General features: G+C 38.7%; 1 protein-coding gene across 1 annotated transcript in view; it reads left to right on the top strand.

The window, feature by feature from the left end:
- The window catches only part of LOC110328713 (probable C-mannosyltransferase DPY19L2), a 155651-nt gene that overhangs the window by 28108 nt on the left and 109067 nt on the right, over window positions 1–18476 (top strand). The window contains exons 5-9 of the mRNA XM_021208137.1: window positions 640–760; window positions 3237–3330; window positions 7585–7642; window positions 9974–10065; window positions 12095–12194. Of these exons, the coding sequence (XP_021063796.1) occupies window positions 640–760; window positions 3237–3330; window positions 7585–7642; window positions 9974–10065; window positions 12095–12194 (465 nt within the window). The remainder of the gene's footprint in view (window positions 1–639; window positions 761–3236; window positions 3331–7584; window positions 7643–9973; window positions 10066–12094; window positions 12195–18476) is intronic.

The raw sequence follows: 18476 nt of genomic DNA, 5'->3' as shown, positions 1-18476 counted from the left end.
ACATGTAGTCAGTGCCACAGAGATGAGAAGGGTGACATCAAATATTAAGTGTCAATTCTATGTGTTTTTTTCTCTTTGCTATTCTTTTGTTATTTATCCCAAAGGAATCTCATAGTATTTTTACCCAAAATTCACCCGGTTTGAAAAAATCCCAAATATGAGCATTATATTTATTTATTTAATTTATTCATCTATCTGATTTTATTTCCCTCTCTTGCCTCTGAACTTTCAAAAGTAGGTTTTAGGTTGAGAAGAACCAATTATGTCCATCTTCTTATTGTTCAAAATTTTAATCTGCCCTGGAGCTGTGACTCCATTGCATTGCAGTTTTTAAAATGATGTGTTTTCATGATAAAGAAGAACTCTAGAGTGAAGTGAGATGGTATGAAATGTGTCTGTACACTTTTTGTTTTACTTTAACCATGTCCTCTTATATTTGATTGTATTGTTCTGGCACTATAATTAAGTTGACTACTACATATAACTATTACTAAAATTAAATTACAAAATAGCTATTTTTCAAATAAGTTTACTTAGGTTTTTAATGTTAAAACAATGTCATCATAGACTAGACAATGTTTTCTAGAGAAGTCTATCATTGTGATTAGAGTATGTTTTCTTTCACCTTCTCCTTTATAGGTAGTCATAGCCTACTGGTATCGCACAATCGTAGGAATAATGAATTTATTTGGGATAGAAACTAAGACATGTTGGAACGTCACCAGAATGGAGCCTCTTAATGAAGTTCAGAGCTGTGAAGGTATGTGTCCTCCTCAATGTTGCTGTGCGCACACTCATGTTTTCATAGACAGCTGATACTGTGACTCATTTCAAATTTATTATAAACTCTGACCAATTTTATTTAAGACATTATAGAAATGTTTCATCTCAATACATATCTGATGCTTTAAACTATTTTCTGTAGAAGCAATAGACTTAATAATTTAAGTATAAATTAGAAATTTAATTTGAGTACCAATATTTCTAATGCAAAGTACTCAAGTAAAAGTCCACTTCAGAATAAGATAGTACAAATCATTTGGGATAATATTAGTACACCCTTTGAAAGATAAAAAGCCAATTATATACTTGCAATAGTTATATATTAGTTGATGCTAATAATCAGCTATTATAAATATTGCTTTATCCTTGTTCACAGTCCAAGAGGAATTAATGAAATCCAAGAGTTTAATGAAACTCTCTCTGTATATCTTCTACATTGGTATCTTTGCCAAACAATTTTAAAAACAAAAGCAAACAAACAAAATACCCTTGAGAATTAAGTAGCAGTTTTCAAGCTGCCCTTGTGACTCTGTCCATAGCTACACAGAATCATGTATCAAATATACAGATATTTTTTCATATCTTCACACATGACTATTTTCCTACAATATTGCTACTTTCTAAATTTACTTAACTCTTAGAGTATGAACAAAATTTGAATTTTCCATATTTTTTAAAAACTGATTTCCTTGAAAACCTAAGATAATACCGGCAGAGGTTGTTTAAGGAGTGATCATACTTTGTGGTTTTGGCAACATACGGCAATAGAGACTATGGCTTATCAAATATTACACTTTATAGAATGTTCATCATCAAAAATGTATAAGATTTTCTGAGAGTTGAAAATCATCACCTTGAACATATGTGGTATATATTAAGTTCCCAATCAGCAAGAGGCCAGTATTTGATATTTGGAGTGCATAGAAGATTTGGGAGACATGGCTTTACAACTCAAGAGAGCTTATGCTATCAACAGGTTGTTAGCAGTTATAATGGTAGTGCATATTACAAATGTCCAGATGCTGACAATGTAGTTAAAGGCAGACCACACTAGAGCACGTGCTGGCTGTGGATTTGCACTGTATTTACTGAAGAGCCGTAACAGATCCACATGCTGAAACTTCACTGCTAGCTGCATCACTGCTAGCTGCATGAAAAGCTCATCTGTGAGGGGTAGAGGTGGGTTCCATGGGGTCAGATAGATCACTGATATGCTCTATTTAGTTTGGAAGAAAGGTCACTGCAAATGTTTGGGTTTAAGAAGCAGTTGGATGTAGGATTTTTGGCGAGAAGGATGGTTAAGAGTCATGCAATTGGATTCTAGTTTGAGTCTTTAAACTGACAGGAGAAGGAAAAATAATGAGTGCATGTATTAGAACCTAAATACCCTGATCTGGAAATACTAAGTGGGTACATGGCTGTAGAAACTTAGAAATAAGAAGGATCTCTAGTCTGAATATAGAATTGCCACCAACTGTGTATAGATGGCCACTGGACATAGAAAGAACATGTGGTCTTGGGATGAAAGGGTTAATGAAACAGAGCAAGCAGGGTCACAGGGCTTGTCTCTCTGTAGGCAGCGCAGCATAACCTTGCAAATCACCTAGGTTTTAAATAGTTTTTTCAAACATAAAAATCCATCATACTGCTGGGCGTGGTGGCGCACGCCTTTAATCCCAGCACTTGGGAGGCAGAGGCAGGCAGATTTCTGAGTTCGAGGCCAGCCTGGTCTACAATGTGAGTTCCAGGACAGCTAGGGCTATACAGAGAAACCCTGTCTCCAAAAAAACCAAAAAAACAAAAATCAAAAAACAAAAAACAAAACCAAAAAAAAAAAAAAAACCCCAAACAAACAAGAAAGAAAGAATCCTTAATACCAGTTAATCTCAAAACTTTGCCTGAGACTTGTGTGAAATGATGAATATAAAGCACACAGGAAGTGACATGCATGAAAAACACAATCATATATAAAATTTATATCATATATATCATGCATGTCTGCAGCATAACAGATGAAGTGATTAGATCATATTACAGACAGCAAGAATCTTCCTTGAGGTTGGGGCCTGTGTTACACTGATCTGAGGGCCTGGAAAAGACAGAAGTGGCTCTAGAGAATTCTCCAAGTATTTCTACAAAAGTCCCAGACACTGAAGAGTAGCAGCAGCATTTGAATTAATGTGACCCCCAGCATGTATTACAGAAGCACACTGTTAGGGGAAAGTGTAAATATAACTAAGTGTACACGGTAGGGGTTGTGGCTGAGTGAGGACCTGGCCTTGGCCCCTGGGATAACAAACAAATCCGTGCGCTGTGGAGGTAAAGATGATTGTAGCATTTACGAGTGAGCATGAGAGCAAACGTTTTGAGCACATGTATAAGTTCTTGTTTATAAAGCACTGAAATCATATTGCTCATTAACTACTGAATAACCTGTGTCTTTTTTAAAAAAGGATTGGGAGACCCAGCTTGCTTTTACATTGGAGTAATTTTTATTTTAAATGGACTAATGATGGGCTTGTTCTTCATATACGGTACATACCTGAGGTAAGACTAGTGAAGAGAGTGACCCTGTAAGACCTGGTTGGTACCCATTAACTAAGTGAAGAGGAAACTTAATGAAACAAATGGACTAGTTCAGGGAATTTTATAGAACTGGTTTTCTATAACCAATGCTATGCAAACAGAAATGAGCTGCCACTAAAGAACACCACAGGCCTCCCTATTACCTTTTTGGGGATTTTTGAAAACTGGAGTATAAATGTGTCTAGTCTGAGATCATGAAGTTAATCGTGATAATCACATATCCACTCTCCATTGCTCCTTAGCAGAGCCAAGTGAATTAGTTTTTGTCATTGAAAATTAAGGCAGAGTTAGCCTTGGTCATATCTAGGAATGCTTTGTTATACCCAGGACCTGCAGGCACAACTGCTGCTTCTCTATTTCTTCTGGTTTGTGCTTGAATGCACTATCTGGAGTTATCCTGTCACACAGGACAGAGGGTAGACCATAAAATAGCTATTACATCTGGCTCTATGCAGCCTAGCAACCTGGCACTGCTGAAATAATGCCAACAGATAACTTATATTTTCATTTGTGTTGAGTGATATAGTATATATATATAGTATATACCTATATTGCCTGACTACTTTGTCAGACATTTTGTTTCTTCCAGTGGAATACATTCTACTGAAACATTTGCTTTCTTTACATTCATGCAATTCTTGAATAACATAAAATTAGAAATAAAAAAAATCTGGACTTAGGGTCTGGGGACAATATCTCAGCAAGTGTCCCCCTTTATTCCTCCACACCTTCTGTTTTAGGCAGGATCTCTCACTGAACCCGGAGACCACTGACTGGGTAGCCATTCTAGCCAATGAACACCCTTAATCTTCCTGTCTCTACCTCTCAAGCTTTTATGTAGGTACTGTGCATCCAAATTCATGTTCTTAAGTGATGCTTTGGGGATGACTGGATGGGAAACCTCTCAATAGCTACCTGAACAACAATGAACTTTAAACACTCAAAGATAAACTGTAATATAATACCAGAAAAATGTTAAATAATAGAGGCACAAGAAAGGACTTTCCGAACAGGATTTTAATAGCTCAGGAAATAATTGCTATTGTGTACAGTCATACTAATCGAATGCAACTGGTCTGGTGTGATCTTGGAAGCTAAGCAGAGCTGATACTAGTTAATACACGGTGCAAGAAAATAATTATAGTAACAAACAAATTGGATTGTTTGAAATAGAAAAGGTTTTACATGGAAAAGGCAATATTTTGCAGAGCTAAGACACAAACCACATAATGGGAGAAACATATGGGAAGACTCAAAGTAAACACACCCAAGAGTTTCTTGCAAATCCATCTTTATTGCTATACTAGTCACATATCCAGAAACAGAAAAGAGCCTAGTTATAAGTCAACAGCTAAGCAGATAAGGAGAACGCACAGATACACAACAGAATAGCTCCAGCACTGAGGAGGAATGAAATCATGACATTTGCAGCAAAATGAATGCAACTGAAAATCATTAAGTTAAGCGTAAAAAGCCAGACTCTAAAAAACAAAACAAAACAAAAAAACAAAACAATAAAACCTTCCCCAAACAAAAATCAAACAAGCTTCATGAGGAACCCAGATTTCAATAAAAGTGTAAGGGTGTACACATGTGTATATGTGTGCATGTCCGTGTATGTGTGCTTTCTCATAAGTCATGAAACCAGAAAGGGAATTTTGAGAGGTGAAGAAGGCTTTAAAGAGTGGTAAAAACCAGAAAGAGCAACAGAATACACAAGATTAAAAAGCAGAAGGGGCTGGAGAGATGGAGCAGCAGTTACAAAGACTGGCTGCTCATGCAGAGTCTACATTCACGTCCTAGCACCTTACTGGGCAGTTCCCAACCACCTGTATCTCCTGTTCCAGGGGCTCCAATGCCCTCTCCGACTTCTGCAGGCACCTGCACACATATAATGCACATACAGACAAGCAGATGTGGGAACTGAATGGGAAAGGAAGGAGAACCAGTGGAGGGGGGAGAAAGTAGCTTAATGACACATTGATGGGAATATGCCATGACAAAATGCATTAGTTTATATGCTAACCTAAATAAAACTTAAAAGTAGCAAAGAAAGTCCTGTACATATACATGATAGACATTCCGTTATAAATAAAAATGAGATTATTTCATCCCCAAGAAAATCTATGGAGTTGGACAGTACCATATTATGTGAAATAAACCAATAAGTAAAGACAAACACCATGTTTTCTTTTATATGCAGATTTAGCCTAGATTTTAAAAATATAGAATGAGTTGTGAAATTAAAAAGGAATACTGTTGTTGAAGGCAGAGGTCTCATAGGTATGGAAGCAGGGAGCAACAATAAGTAATGGGGAGGGTGGTTCAGTGGTTAAGATCACTTGCTATATACTCTAGACAGACTGGTGTTCAGATTCCAGCACCCACATGGCGGGTCACAAGCATGTGTAAGATCAGTTCCAGGTGACATGACACCCTAGTCTGGCCTCTTTGGGCACCAGATATGCATACATGTGATGTACACACATGCCAGAAAACATTCATGTTCATAAAGTAAAAATGAATAAATGTTTTTTTTTTTTTAAGTTTAAAAAAGGGTAAGTAATGAGGGAAAAGAAATCATCACAGTGGAAGTCTCTGGGTCTAGATTTATATAGATATATAATAGTTTATATAATACAGGTTTTATATTAACTACACATATGTATGATATATGAGACACAAAAGCAGAAGGCAGACCAACAAGAATGCAGAATGGGAAAGGAACAAAAGAATGTAATGGGCCGAATGTGTGCAAAGTAAAATCACACACACACACACACACACACACACACACACACACACACATACATATATATGTCCTATAAAATATCATAATGAAGCTGTTCTGCTGTATGCTAACTACATATCTACAATAAAAACAAAGGCAAGAATGAACCATCCAGAAATTGCCCCACCCGGGGGTCCATCCCATAATCAGCCACCAAACGCAGTCACTATTGCATATGCCAGCAAGACTTTGCTGAAAGGACCCTGTTATAGCTTTCTCTTGTGAGGCTATGCCAGTGCCTGGGAAATACAGACGTGGATGCTCACAGTCATCTATAGGATGGAACACAGGGCCCCCAATGGAGGAGCTAGATAAATTACCCAAGGAGCTGAAGGGGTCTGCAACCCTATAGGTGGAACAACAATATGAACTAACCAGTACCCCCAGACTCATGTCTCTAGCTGCGTATGTAGCAGAAGATGGCGTATTCAGCCATCATTGGGAAGAGAGGCCCCTTGGTCTTGCAAACTTTATATGCCCCATACAGGGAAACGCCAGGGTCAAGAAGTGGGAGTGGGTGGGTAGGGGAGCAGGGAGGGGGGGGAGGGTATAGGGAACTTTCGGGATAGCATTTGAAGTGTAAATGAAGAGAATATCCAATAAAATAATTAAAAAACAAACAAACAAACAACAAAACCAAAGGCATTTGACCCGAGTCCCCTTCTGATCAGTGTGCCTAAGTCACCTCCCCCTCACACCTCTCCCACAGCTTGTCACTTTTCTCCCTCTGTTCAGTGGTCAGGGTTGTTACCTCTTGCTGCTTTTCCTTTACTTTTTTCATCTCACTTCTTCCTCCTTTCATTCCATGTCTCTGTGTCCTAAGCTGAGTAAACAGCGGTGATGGAGCCTGTACAGGATCTGCTGGCTTGGTGTTCTAGCCTAGTGGCCTGGGATGTGGGCCACAGCTGAGTATGTGACAAGACAGGAAACACTCACTACACAGCACGGGTCTGAGCGTCTGTGATGAGCATTAGCCCCCCTAGGTCTGGTGTGCAGAGTCAGAGTGTTTCCAGTCAGTCAAACAGTTGAGTTAGTGCCAAGAGAGACTGTTAGTTCTTTAGCTTTAATCCCCCACTTAAGCCCAATTACAAAAGACAAAACAGGACTCCATTTACATTATTGACATAATATATACAGAAAAAATTACTGGGATGTGTGTTTAAAATTAGTTTGTGCTCATGGTTTATTTATAAAGTGTTTTAATGTAACTATAAAACTGAGATTGCATTATATGTACACTTCGTGTCCTTCTACAGTCAGGATTAAAACACCAACTACACAGGCATTTGGGAAATATTCGGGCTTATATGGCTTAGTTATTTGTGTTTTAAGCACAGAAAGTTATGGTTTTTAATTTTGAGATAATTTTATGAGAAGAACCTGTACGTTGCATGTTATGACTGTGTATTTTGTTCTTTTTACAGCGGGAGTCAGTTAGGAGGTCTGATTACAGTAGCCTGCTACTTTTTCAATCATGGAGAGGTTTGTTTTCCAGTTAGTTCTTTATACACATATAGAGTGGCCCCTGTGAACAAGGAATTGCAATCACTAAACTAATACGATTACATAGTGTTGGACTGTAATACCTTAAAGTATTTTATGCTGCAAACTGGTATGTGAACTATATTATTCTAAAATTGTAAATGAGTAAAATCTAAATTATGTCAACTACCAAGCATTTGTTGCTTGGTCACACACATATGTTCTGTAGACAAATGACAGCCTTGCACTCATTGTGTCAGGCACTGTACATACATGTCATCCAGCGACTATTAAACCCGTGGTGGGTGAGTGTTATCATAATAACGGTTATGAAACTGAAGTAGAGAGTTCCAGGACTTGGCTAAGATTCTGTGTCTATTGTGTGAGTGAAGCTGGGTGACCTGCTCTCCGTCACTGTGTTTCTAAAACCTCATTTTTAAATATACACTTACCTCTTTTCTTCTTTTGCTGTTAGAGACAGGGTCTCAGTATGTTTCTTAGGCTGGCTTTAAAACCTCTGATTCTCCTGCCTCAGCCACCTAAGGGCCAGAATTATATTTCTGGTATATTATAGTCTGTCTCTGAAAGTCGTTGGGTTTTGTTTGTTTGTTTTAATGTAAGAAGACTTAGCATCAGATCTTAACAGATCTTAATCCGCCGAACAAATTTTTGATTCTACAATACAGTAATTTTAAAGTCTAGTGTGCATATATATGCCTGCGTGTGTACATGTATGACTGCGTGTGTGTGCCTGTGCCCAAGTCCAGAAGATGGTGTCATATCTCCTGGAGCTGAAGTTATAGGCAGCTGTGAAGTACCATGTGGGTACTAGGAACTGTGATGAGCTCCAATGAATCCTCATGCCTTCAGATCCATCTGCCCAGCACCGAAATTAAACACACAGATCTTGAGAACCTGTACATCTCACTTAATTGAAATTTTATGTCATTGTTCTTCCCAGTGGTTGGAATGGCATTGTCTTGACAATATCCACACAGTTCATTCAGTAGCTATCCCACTGCTTCTACTACTGAATTATTCTTCCTGTTTCTGTAACAAAATAATGGATTCAAACCAGAACTGACATAGTAAGTCATCCCAATCAGATATACCCAGGCCAAAAGGAGCTCTTAGAAACTGTTCATGATACAATGGATTTATTCCGGTGCCCCATGTTAGATTCTGTGTTAGATACTGAATGCGTGGTAAGGAGAGAGAATCTGAGTATTAACTTTTGGAAATCAAATGTGCTATGTAATGGCACATGTTACACACAGCAAATGACTGTATCTCCTGTTATAGTATGCCAATTTAAAAACCAGCTAAATAAGGAATAGACAATGTCTCATATAAAATGCTTTAAATATATAATATTTAAAACCAATGCCTTGTGGAAAAGAATACCTTGCCATCCAACAATCTGCATTTCATAAGGGTGTGCCAGGCTTCGCTAGACTGAGTTGAATTTGGAATACAAACCATTTCTCTTTTAAAGGCTTACAAGTTTTTTGTTTTGTTTTGTTTTGTTTTGTTTTGTTTTTTTACAAAATTTTATCTTTTTGAGGCTTTTAACAAAGAAATAAGCCTCTTATCAGCTCTTAAAGACTTAAATTCTTTCTATAATTTTAGGATTATAGATACCATAATCCTAAATTTCTATAATTTTAAAAATTATATTTAAACTTATGTTACATTTAAATTTATATAATTTTAGGATAGAAAATTTTATGCAATGTTGTTCCACATGTCTTAGGACAGTCTAAGTATGTATACGAAAGGTTAAAAATATTTATAGTGTTCCTTACTAGCAACTCTCTGTACTTTCAATTGTTTTTAAAAAATTATCTCATATAGCATTTATTTGATTGAGTCAGAGCTAGTTTTGACAGCTGGTAATGTATACCTATATCAGTTGGTCATAATTGTGTATAGAATTGCTATTTGCAAATGCTCTGTGATTTTGATTAAAATGGTTTTCTGGCCTCTATCATGTACCTCAAAGCTCCAAATGCCAGGCTCATGCCTGAGGGACTGTGGTGTATTCTGGGCCAGTCGTCCTTATAGCTCTCATCCCTGTGTATTTGTTGATACTTCGGCTTAATTGTGAGTGATTTGATCCAGTTTTTCTTGTTTCTGAATTTGACATTTAATAGTGTGCCCCTTAATGGACATAGGAGAGAATGTCAAAGGGCCAGAAGCTATGCCAGGCAGTGAGAAATAGAATCTAATGAGCCTAGTATTAAAACTCTGAAAGTAAACCAACCCCCAAGATTTAGGTAATACTTATTATAAAATGTAAAATAATGCAAACTGAGTGTTTTATGGATTCAGGCCACCCGTGTGATGTGGACGCCGCCTCTCCGGGAAAGTTTCTCCTACCCCTTCCTCGTACTTCAGATGTATGTCTTAACTACTATCCTCAGGTAACTTCAATCATAAGACAAAGCTAAATAAATTATTATGTTGCCTTTATGAAAATATGCTTTAAGTCATATTTTATAAGTCATAATTATAAAATTGAAGCTCTGTTATGAAACTATTTTAAAAATGAATTGAGTAATCGAATAATGTCAATATAAATTTATAAGCTATTTCTTTATTGAAAATGTTACCCTACAGGTTCTAGATAGTAATATTATGGTTTAAAAATATTTAGTTTTATTGTGTGAATAAGTATTTTGCCTACCCATGTGCATGATCACTGTATGCATGCCTGGTGCCCACAGAGGCCAGAAAAGTGTGTCACATTCCCTGAAAGTGCAGCTACAGAGCTACAGATGATTGCAAGTCACCATGTGAGTGCTGGGAAGTGAACCTTGGTCCTCTGCAAAAGCTACCGTTCCAGCCCCATTCACCGGCTTCCGAGAAACAAGTCCTTACTTTCTCAAAGCTAACACATCTCAGCTCCTTCTCCCCCAAACTGTTCTCTTTGAAATAAGTTTAGCATATGTGTCATAAAAAGGGACACCATGTGCAAATGGATAATCCCAGGGAGTATATAGACAGACAGAGAGAGAGAAGAGGAGAGGAGAGAGGAGAGAGACAGGAGGGGGCGTGGAGGAAGGGGAAAAAGACAGGGGAGGGGAGGGAGGGAGGTGTAAATGAATAATATACACACATTTAATACATGTCTGAATGATGTTTCTAACAGTTCGGTCAGATTCAAATCTAATGTCTTGGACACACTCTTAGATGAATTAAATTTTTAAGCATTTCAGAAACTTCAGAGGTTTGTGAATAAATAGCAGAGTATTATAAATAGCTTTGCTATGTGAATAAATTTCACAGGTGCTCGTAAATCTGTCACTGAGATATCATAAACGTTATCTCTTCTAAACTCCCAGGGAACCAGACATTCAGTTTACTGCTGGCAGGTTCCATCTAATTTGAACATCCTTACTTCCCTTTGCTTCCTCTCTCCATGTCTTCACATCTCCCTTCTCCCTACCTCTCTTCATTCCTTCCTATCTCTCTCCCTCCCCTTTCCTTCTAAAATTGCACATCATGTCCATGTCCATCAGTGTCCGCATTTACATTTTTATGTATTTAAAAGTACTCATAGAAGCAGGAATTACGCTGAACTGAAATATTTAGCCACAGACAATTTAGCACACATTCAGGCAACTGGTAAGGCGTGTGTTTCTTAGATGACTGGGTAGACAGAGTGGGGGTCCTGAGCTCACCACAGATCTGGAGGACAGAAGCTGCCTCCTGGTGTGCCACCAAGTAGGGGTTGAATTTGAATCTGGGAATCTGCTTCCAGTTTAGGTTTCATTACATTACCTACTTAGAAAAAGTCATCAAGGGACATGCTACCTATCCTCTCTCTTCCCAGGAGATGATGTGTGTTCATCTGAAGTAACATTAGTCTGACGAGTTGGGGGTGAGGGGATTTGTACAATGAATGTGCTAGTCAGGACATTTAGGACCATGACCTTGAAGGCATGCACTCTGTTTGACTGAAAGCAGTTTTGTGTGAATAAATAACTTTATGTCCCCCACAAGTTTTGGCACAGTCCACATCAGCATGTGTGCTTCTTCTTGTTTTCTGAGTCATGTGAGTGACCAGGTGTGGGATGGACTTCTCTGTGTAGTGATGGACACTGTGAGAGACACGGGATTAAGGTCATGTCCTGAACTTCGGCTGGAGAATTAAAAGTGAATGGCAAACATTTTTTTTTTTTAAATAAAGACCTAAAGTTATATTTTAAATAATTTAATTTACTGAATACTCGTTTGAAATAATCTAATTTGGTGTTATTTAAGCATTTCAATTGCTCAGGCATTTTAAATAATTTTAGTAAATTGATTTTTAGCACTATGTTGTGTTGTGTTATGTAAAAGCTAAGAAGATCAGTTAGATTGTTAAAAGATATTTAACAAGGGCTCCTTGGTCTTGAGTTACCGGCTATCTTTATAGCAGAGCTTATGGTGTTGCTTTTTTCTCTCAAGGACCTCCACCGTTCACAGAAAACACTACGTGGCTCTCTGTTTCTCCAATGTCGCTTTCATGCTTCCGTGGCAGTTTGCTCAGTTTATACTTTTCACACAGGTAAGATGGCTCAATGTCATTCAAGCTGAATGCGTGTGTGCACGGTTGTGCCAGGAGAGGGTTGTCGGATGCTTGCTTGGCTTTTGAGGCTAGGTTCATATTCACCATGTAGCCCGAGCTAGCCTTGAACTTGTGATATTCCTGCCTTCACTTCTCAAGTGCGGGGCTAACAGAGGCAACCGCCACACTTAGTTGATTCACTTAGGCTTTCAGGGCTATGAAATTATCGGCTAACCATAAGGTCTTTACTCTGTTTTGTATGAGGAGAAAAATTCTACCAGGAACCAAGAACTTTAATCAAGACCTTGCTTATGGGAATTGAAGCCATATTCTTCCTAAAATATTTATGTAACTAATAGACAGAAATTATACTTGTAAAGCAGAGTAAAGGGGCAAAGTGATGAAGTTTTATGGAAATAAATATCCCCACATAGGTCCTTTCCACCAACAGCAGTGCTCTGTACTGGAAGTGAGACTTCTGGCACTAACTCTATAAACACTGAATTAAGACTTCAGCTCAGTCAGCACAGTATGCTTAAAGAATGGTGAAAAAATTTGCAGTTCTTTATTAGTGTTGGCTGTAACACAGGTCATTCTTCAGTCATTATTTGCGTAGGCTGAAATAGTAGAACATCTATCTATCTGTGTGTCTGTCTGTCTGTCTGTCTGTCTGTCTGTCTGTCTGTCTACAAAGCATGACATGAATTCAGTCCCTGCAGAGGCCTGAAGATCATCAAGTTGGATCTCCTGGAATTGGAGTGATTGTTATGTGTTTTGTGGGTACTGGGAATTAAACCCAGGTCCTCTGGAAGACTAGCCAGTGCTCATAACCACTGAGCCTTGTCTCCAGACCCTAGGATAGATTTTTAACAAGTCACCTCATTATTAACAAATTTATTAATTAAGTAGTACTGATGAAACTATGTGAGAAGCTCTTTAAGGAGTTAAAGACCACCTTAGTAATTTCCTGACCATTCAAAACAATTCAAGACTTAATTTTCTTTTCATTTTTTAAATTTATTTTTTTTAAACATATTCACTTTACATCCCACTCAGTGCCCCCTCTTTGTCACCCCCTTCTACAATCCTTCCCCTCTCCCCACTCCCCATCTTCTGTGAGCGGGTGGTAGCCTCCCTGGGTATCCCTCCACCCTGGCACTTCAAGTCTCTTCAAGGCTAGGTGCTGCCTCTCCCATTGAGGCCAGACAAGGCAGCCCAGCTAGTAGAACATATTCCACGTACAGTCAGCAGCTTTTGGGATAGCCTGCACTCCTGTTTTCCAGGACCCACATGCAGGCCATGCTGCACATCTGCTGCATGTGAGTGGGGAGGTTGGACCTAGGCCTCCAGGCACATATGAACGCTTAATTTTTTTTTTTAACTAAAACAGGCACCTACATTTGTGTTTGTGTTCTGCATTAATAGGGAGAAGCAAAGTCCCAACACACTCTGGGAATTTTTACATTTTTACATTTTTTATAATATTTCCTAGCCATTTTGTCTGAAAATGGATATCCAGGAAGATGGGTCACATTTCAAAGGACAGACTGAGGAGAGAGTCATCAGGAGCCTAGAATATTTGATCTGACAAGACTTTAGACTTGATCATTGCAAGATGCTAAGAATTTTGGCAGTTAGATTTCAGTTTCTATTCAGGTTCACTCTGGAATCCCTAGGCATGTTGGAGAAATTGTTGTTGCAGTAGGAAGTGAGGAGATTACTGATACGGAACTGGAAGAATTAGTTAAATAGATATACATTGTTTTTAGACAAGACAACAATTCAATTGTCTTTCTTTATATGACTGATTTTCAAGCTAAGGTATGTAATAACTTTTGTAATATTTAAGTAAGTATGACTATGCGTCTTTATTCTGCTGGTAACAACAGTGTCTACTTCACTTCCTGGAGTCTCTCCTGCTGTTGGCAATGTCTTGGAACAAAGAAAAGTTCCAGATGCTCTAGCCTAGGCATACCAGCCAGAAAGCAGGCTGCCTGCCCCTGCAGAACTGTGTACCCACCAGGCAGCCCATGTACTGGGGAAGATGCCATACCACAGCTTCTAACAAAACACTTCCCTCTCGCGCAAAAGAATGTGACAAATACAAACATAAAAATTAGATGCTCTAACTTTATATGACCCAACACAAGGGAGGGCCTGGGACAAGTAGTGGGAGTGGGTGGGTAGGGGAGCAGGGGTGGGGGGTATAGGGAATTTTTGGGATAGCATTTGTAATGTAAATAAAGAAAATAATAAAAAAGAAAGAAAAAAATTAGATGCTCTATCTGGAGGATATCATCCTTAGTGAGGTAACCAAATCACAAAAGAAGTCACTAGATATGCACTCACTGATAAGCGGATATTAGCCCAGAAACTTAGAATACCCAAGATACATCTTGCAAAACACAAGAAAACTAAGAAGGATGACCATCGTGTGGATAATTCATTCCTCCTTAGAATAAGGAACAAAATACCCATGAAAGGATATAGGTACAGAGACAAAATTTAGAGCTAAAATGAAAGGATGGACTATCCAGAGACTACCCCATCCGGGGATCCATCCCATCATCAGCCACCAAACCTAGATACTAATGCACATGCCAGCAAGATTCTGCTGAAAGGACCCTGATATAGTGGCCTCTTGTGAGGCTATGCCAGTGCCTGGCAAACACAGAAGTCGATTCTCACAGTCAGTTATTGGATGGAACACAGGGTCCCCAGTGGAGGAGCTAGAGAAAGTACCCAAGGAGCTGAAAGGGGCTGCAACCCTGTAGGTGGAACAACAATATGAACTAACCAGTACCCCCTGAGTTTGTGTCTCTAGCTGCATATGTAGCAGAAGATGGCCTAATTGGCCATCACTGGGAAGAGAGGCCCCTTGGTCTTGCAAACTTTGGCCTGGGCCAAGTAGTGGGAGTGGGTGGGTCGGGGAGCAGGGGCTGGGGGGGTGGGGTAGAGGGAACTTTCAGGATAGCATTTGTAATGTAAATAAAGAAAATAATAATAAAAAAAAACAGAAAAAAATTAGATGCTCAGTACAAGTACATTCTGTGTTAGGATATAGAGTCTTTTAGGTGATGCCAAGGGGTGGTGTAAGTAGTCATATAATAGCTCTAAGTTTTGCTTTTCTCCAAGTAAATATAACCTTTAAAGCTAAGGACAATGATATCCCAATCAACTAGCATGTCTACTGGGGTCATTGTTCTTGTTTAAACTGCCATATTCTTGAGAGACCATAGTTGTAGCTTCTTTGTCATGCATAGAAGACACACTGTGACAGCAGGCTCACTTCTCCATTGTCTCTTCTAATCTTCCACCCTCTCTTCTACAGTGCTCCTCAAGCCTTGGGTGGAGGAACTGTGGATGTATCCATCAGGGCTGTGCACCCCTCAGACTTAGTGCTTTGCATTTTGACCTGCTATGCCTTTCTGTAATGGTTTCCATCTGCTGAAAATGAAGTGTCTGCCTCAAAATGAAATTTTCTTGAAGAAAATTTATCTGTTGATATAAGTATTTAGAATGCAGCTAGCAATTACACTGGTTTGGGAATGTGTCCGTAGTAGGTCCTCTTCTGGATTGTGTTAATGTATTTAGGAATAGATTCAGATAGATATTCTCATCCACAGTTTTTAAAAAAAAAGAGGCCAGAACCATGAGTTTAAGACAGAGGAGGGGTGTGCAAGGCAGGAGAGGAGCTAGAGGGAGGAAAGGGAGAGGGGGAAATGATGAAGTTATATTTTCATTTCAAAGAATAAAAAAAGAGTTATATGAAAGACTGTTTATTTTTTTATTGGGGGTGAAGAAACACACAAAGCAAGGCACACAGAAAGACTCTATGTAGTACAGGGGAAACTTGGAAACCCCAAATTCCCAGTTGTGTGTTTTGACAAAAATGAACTTTGTATAGCTGTGTGGGTTTGCTTTGAGGTCTTCTGTTGTGTTTCAATTGTCTACATGTCCGTTTTTGTGCCAAAACCATGCTGTCCTTGTCACCGTGGCTTTATCCTAGAGTCTGAGGTAAGACAATGTGATACTTTTGTCTGTGTTGCATCTGCTCAGAAGTCTCAGGGCTTTCTGTGATCTTTGCTACTTCACTATGAACTTTAGCCATTTCTCTCCCTCTGTGAAGAATGTCATTGGAACTTTGGTGAGGATTGCTCTGAATCTGTAGATTGCTGGTTTTTATTTTCTTTTTCTTTATTCTTCTCTCATATATTACATACTGATCACAGTTACCCCTTCCTCCTCTTTCCAGTCCCTTCCTCCAGCCCCTCTTTCCCCTAGATTTACTCACCCCCCTCTTCCTTCCTGTTTAGCCTCCTTAAGTCTTTGAAGTGTAGCATGGTTATCCTTTATAAAGTCAACATCCACTTATAAGTGAGTATAAGTTGTTTTCTGGATCTTGGTTACCTCATTCAGGATAGTTTTTTCTAGTTCCAGTCATTTTCCTTCAAAGTTCATGTCATTGTTTTAACAGTTGCGTAACACTCCCTGTGTAAATGTACCACAGCTTTCTTTATCCATTTTTCATTTGAGAGGCGTTTAGGTTGTTTCCAGATTTGACAATTATGAATAAAGCTGCTATGAAGGTAATTGAGCAAGTGTCCTGGCAGGATTGAGCATCCTTTGGGTATATGCCCAAGAGCGGTAGAGATGGGTCTTGAGTTAGATCAATTCCCAGTTTACTGAGAAACTTCCATATTGAAATCAAAAGTGGCTGTGTAAGTTTGTACTCCCACCAGCAGTGTACAACGATTCCCCTTGTTCTGCATCCTCACCAGCATGAGCTGTCACTTGTGATTTTTACCTTAGCTATCATGACAGGTGTAAAGACTCCCAAAGTAATTTTGATTTGTACTTCTCTGATGCCTAAGGATGTTGAACATTTCTTTAAGTATTTCTCAGTCATTTGAGATTCTTCTATTGATAATTCTCTGTTTAGATCTGTTCCCCATTTTTAAATTGGGTAATTTGGTTTGTTGATGTCTCTCTAGCTTTTTGAAATTTTTACATATTTTGAATATTAGCCCTCTGTGAAATGTGGAGGTAGTGAAGACCTTTTCCCATTCTGTAGTCTTCCATTTTGTTCTATTGATGGTGTTTTTGCCTCATGAGGTACCATTTATTAATTGTCAGTCTTAGTGCCTGCACTAAGATTGTTGTTCTGTTCAGGAAATTGTCTTCTGTGCCAATGTGTTTAAGGCTATTCCTCAATTTTTCTTCTATCAGATATTTGAGGTATTTGATCCATTTGGACTTCAGTTTTATGCATTGTCATTGATTTGTCTCTATTAGCATTCTTCAGCATACCAACATCCAGTTAGACCAGCACCATTTGTTGAAGATGCTTCATTTTTTCCCATTGTATATTTCTGACTTATATCAGAAATCATGTGTCCACAAGTGTCTTGGTCAGAGTTTACTGCTGTGAACAGATACCATGACCAAGGCAAGTCTTATAAAAAAACAACATTTAATTGGGGCTGGCTAACAGGTTAAGAGGTTCAGTACATTATCATCAAGGTGGGAGCATGGCAGCATCCAGGCAGACATGGCACAGGCCGAACTGAGAGTTGAGAGTTCTACATCTTCATCCAAAGACTGTTAGTGGAAGGCTGACTTCCAGGCAACTAGGGTGAGGACCTTAAGCCTACACCCACAGTGATACACCTACTCCAACCAGGTCACACCTATTCCAACAAGGCCACATCTCCAAATGGTGCCACTCCCTGGTCCACAAATATACAAACCATCACAACAGGTATGTAGTTTTAATCTGTGTCTTGAATTTGATTAATTGATCAACCTGTTTGCTTTTATGCCAGTGTCTTGCTGTTTTTGTTATTATAGCTGTTTTTGTTACTGTAGCACAACTTGAGATAAGGATGGTAACACCTCCGGAAGTTCTTCTCATGTACAAGATTGTTTTAGCTATACTGGGTTTATGTTTTTCCATATGAAATTGAACATTGTTTTTTCAAGTTCTGTAAAGAATTGTGTTGGAATTTTGATAGGGATTGTGTTGAATTTGTAGTTTGTTTTTGGTAAGATGGACATTTTTGCTATATTATACCTACTGATCCATATGCATGGGAGGTCTTTCCATCTTCTGATGTCTTCTTCAAAGATTTCAAGTTATTGTCATACAAATATTTAACTTGCTTGGTTCACTGTTGGTGTTCATCAGCCTTAATTATATTAGGTAAGTTCCTTTTGTTCCTGTTCTGTCTGAGACTTACCATGTATTGAACTTTGTCAAAGGCTTTTCCAGCATCTAATGAG

Source organism: Mus pahari, chromosome 10 (assembly GCF_900095145.1).
Source record: "Mus pahari chromosome 10, PAHARI_EIJ_v1.1, whole genome shotgun sequence".
Lineage (NCBI taxonomy): Eukaryota > Metazoa > Chordata > Mammalia > Rodentia > Muridae > Mus > Mus pahari.
This window is presented reverse-complemented; position numbering and strand designations above follow the sequence as displayed.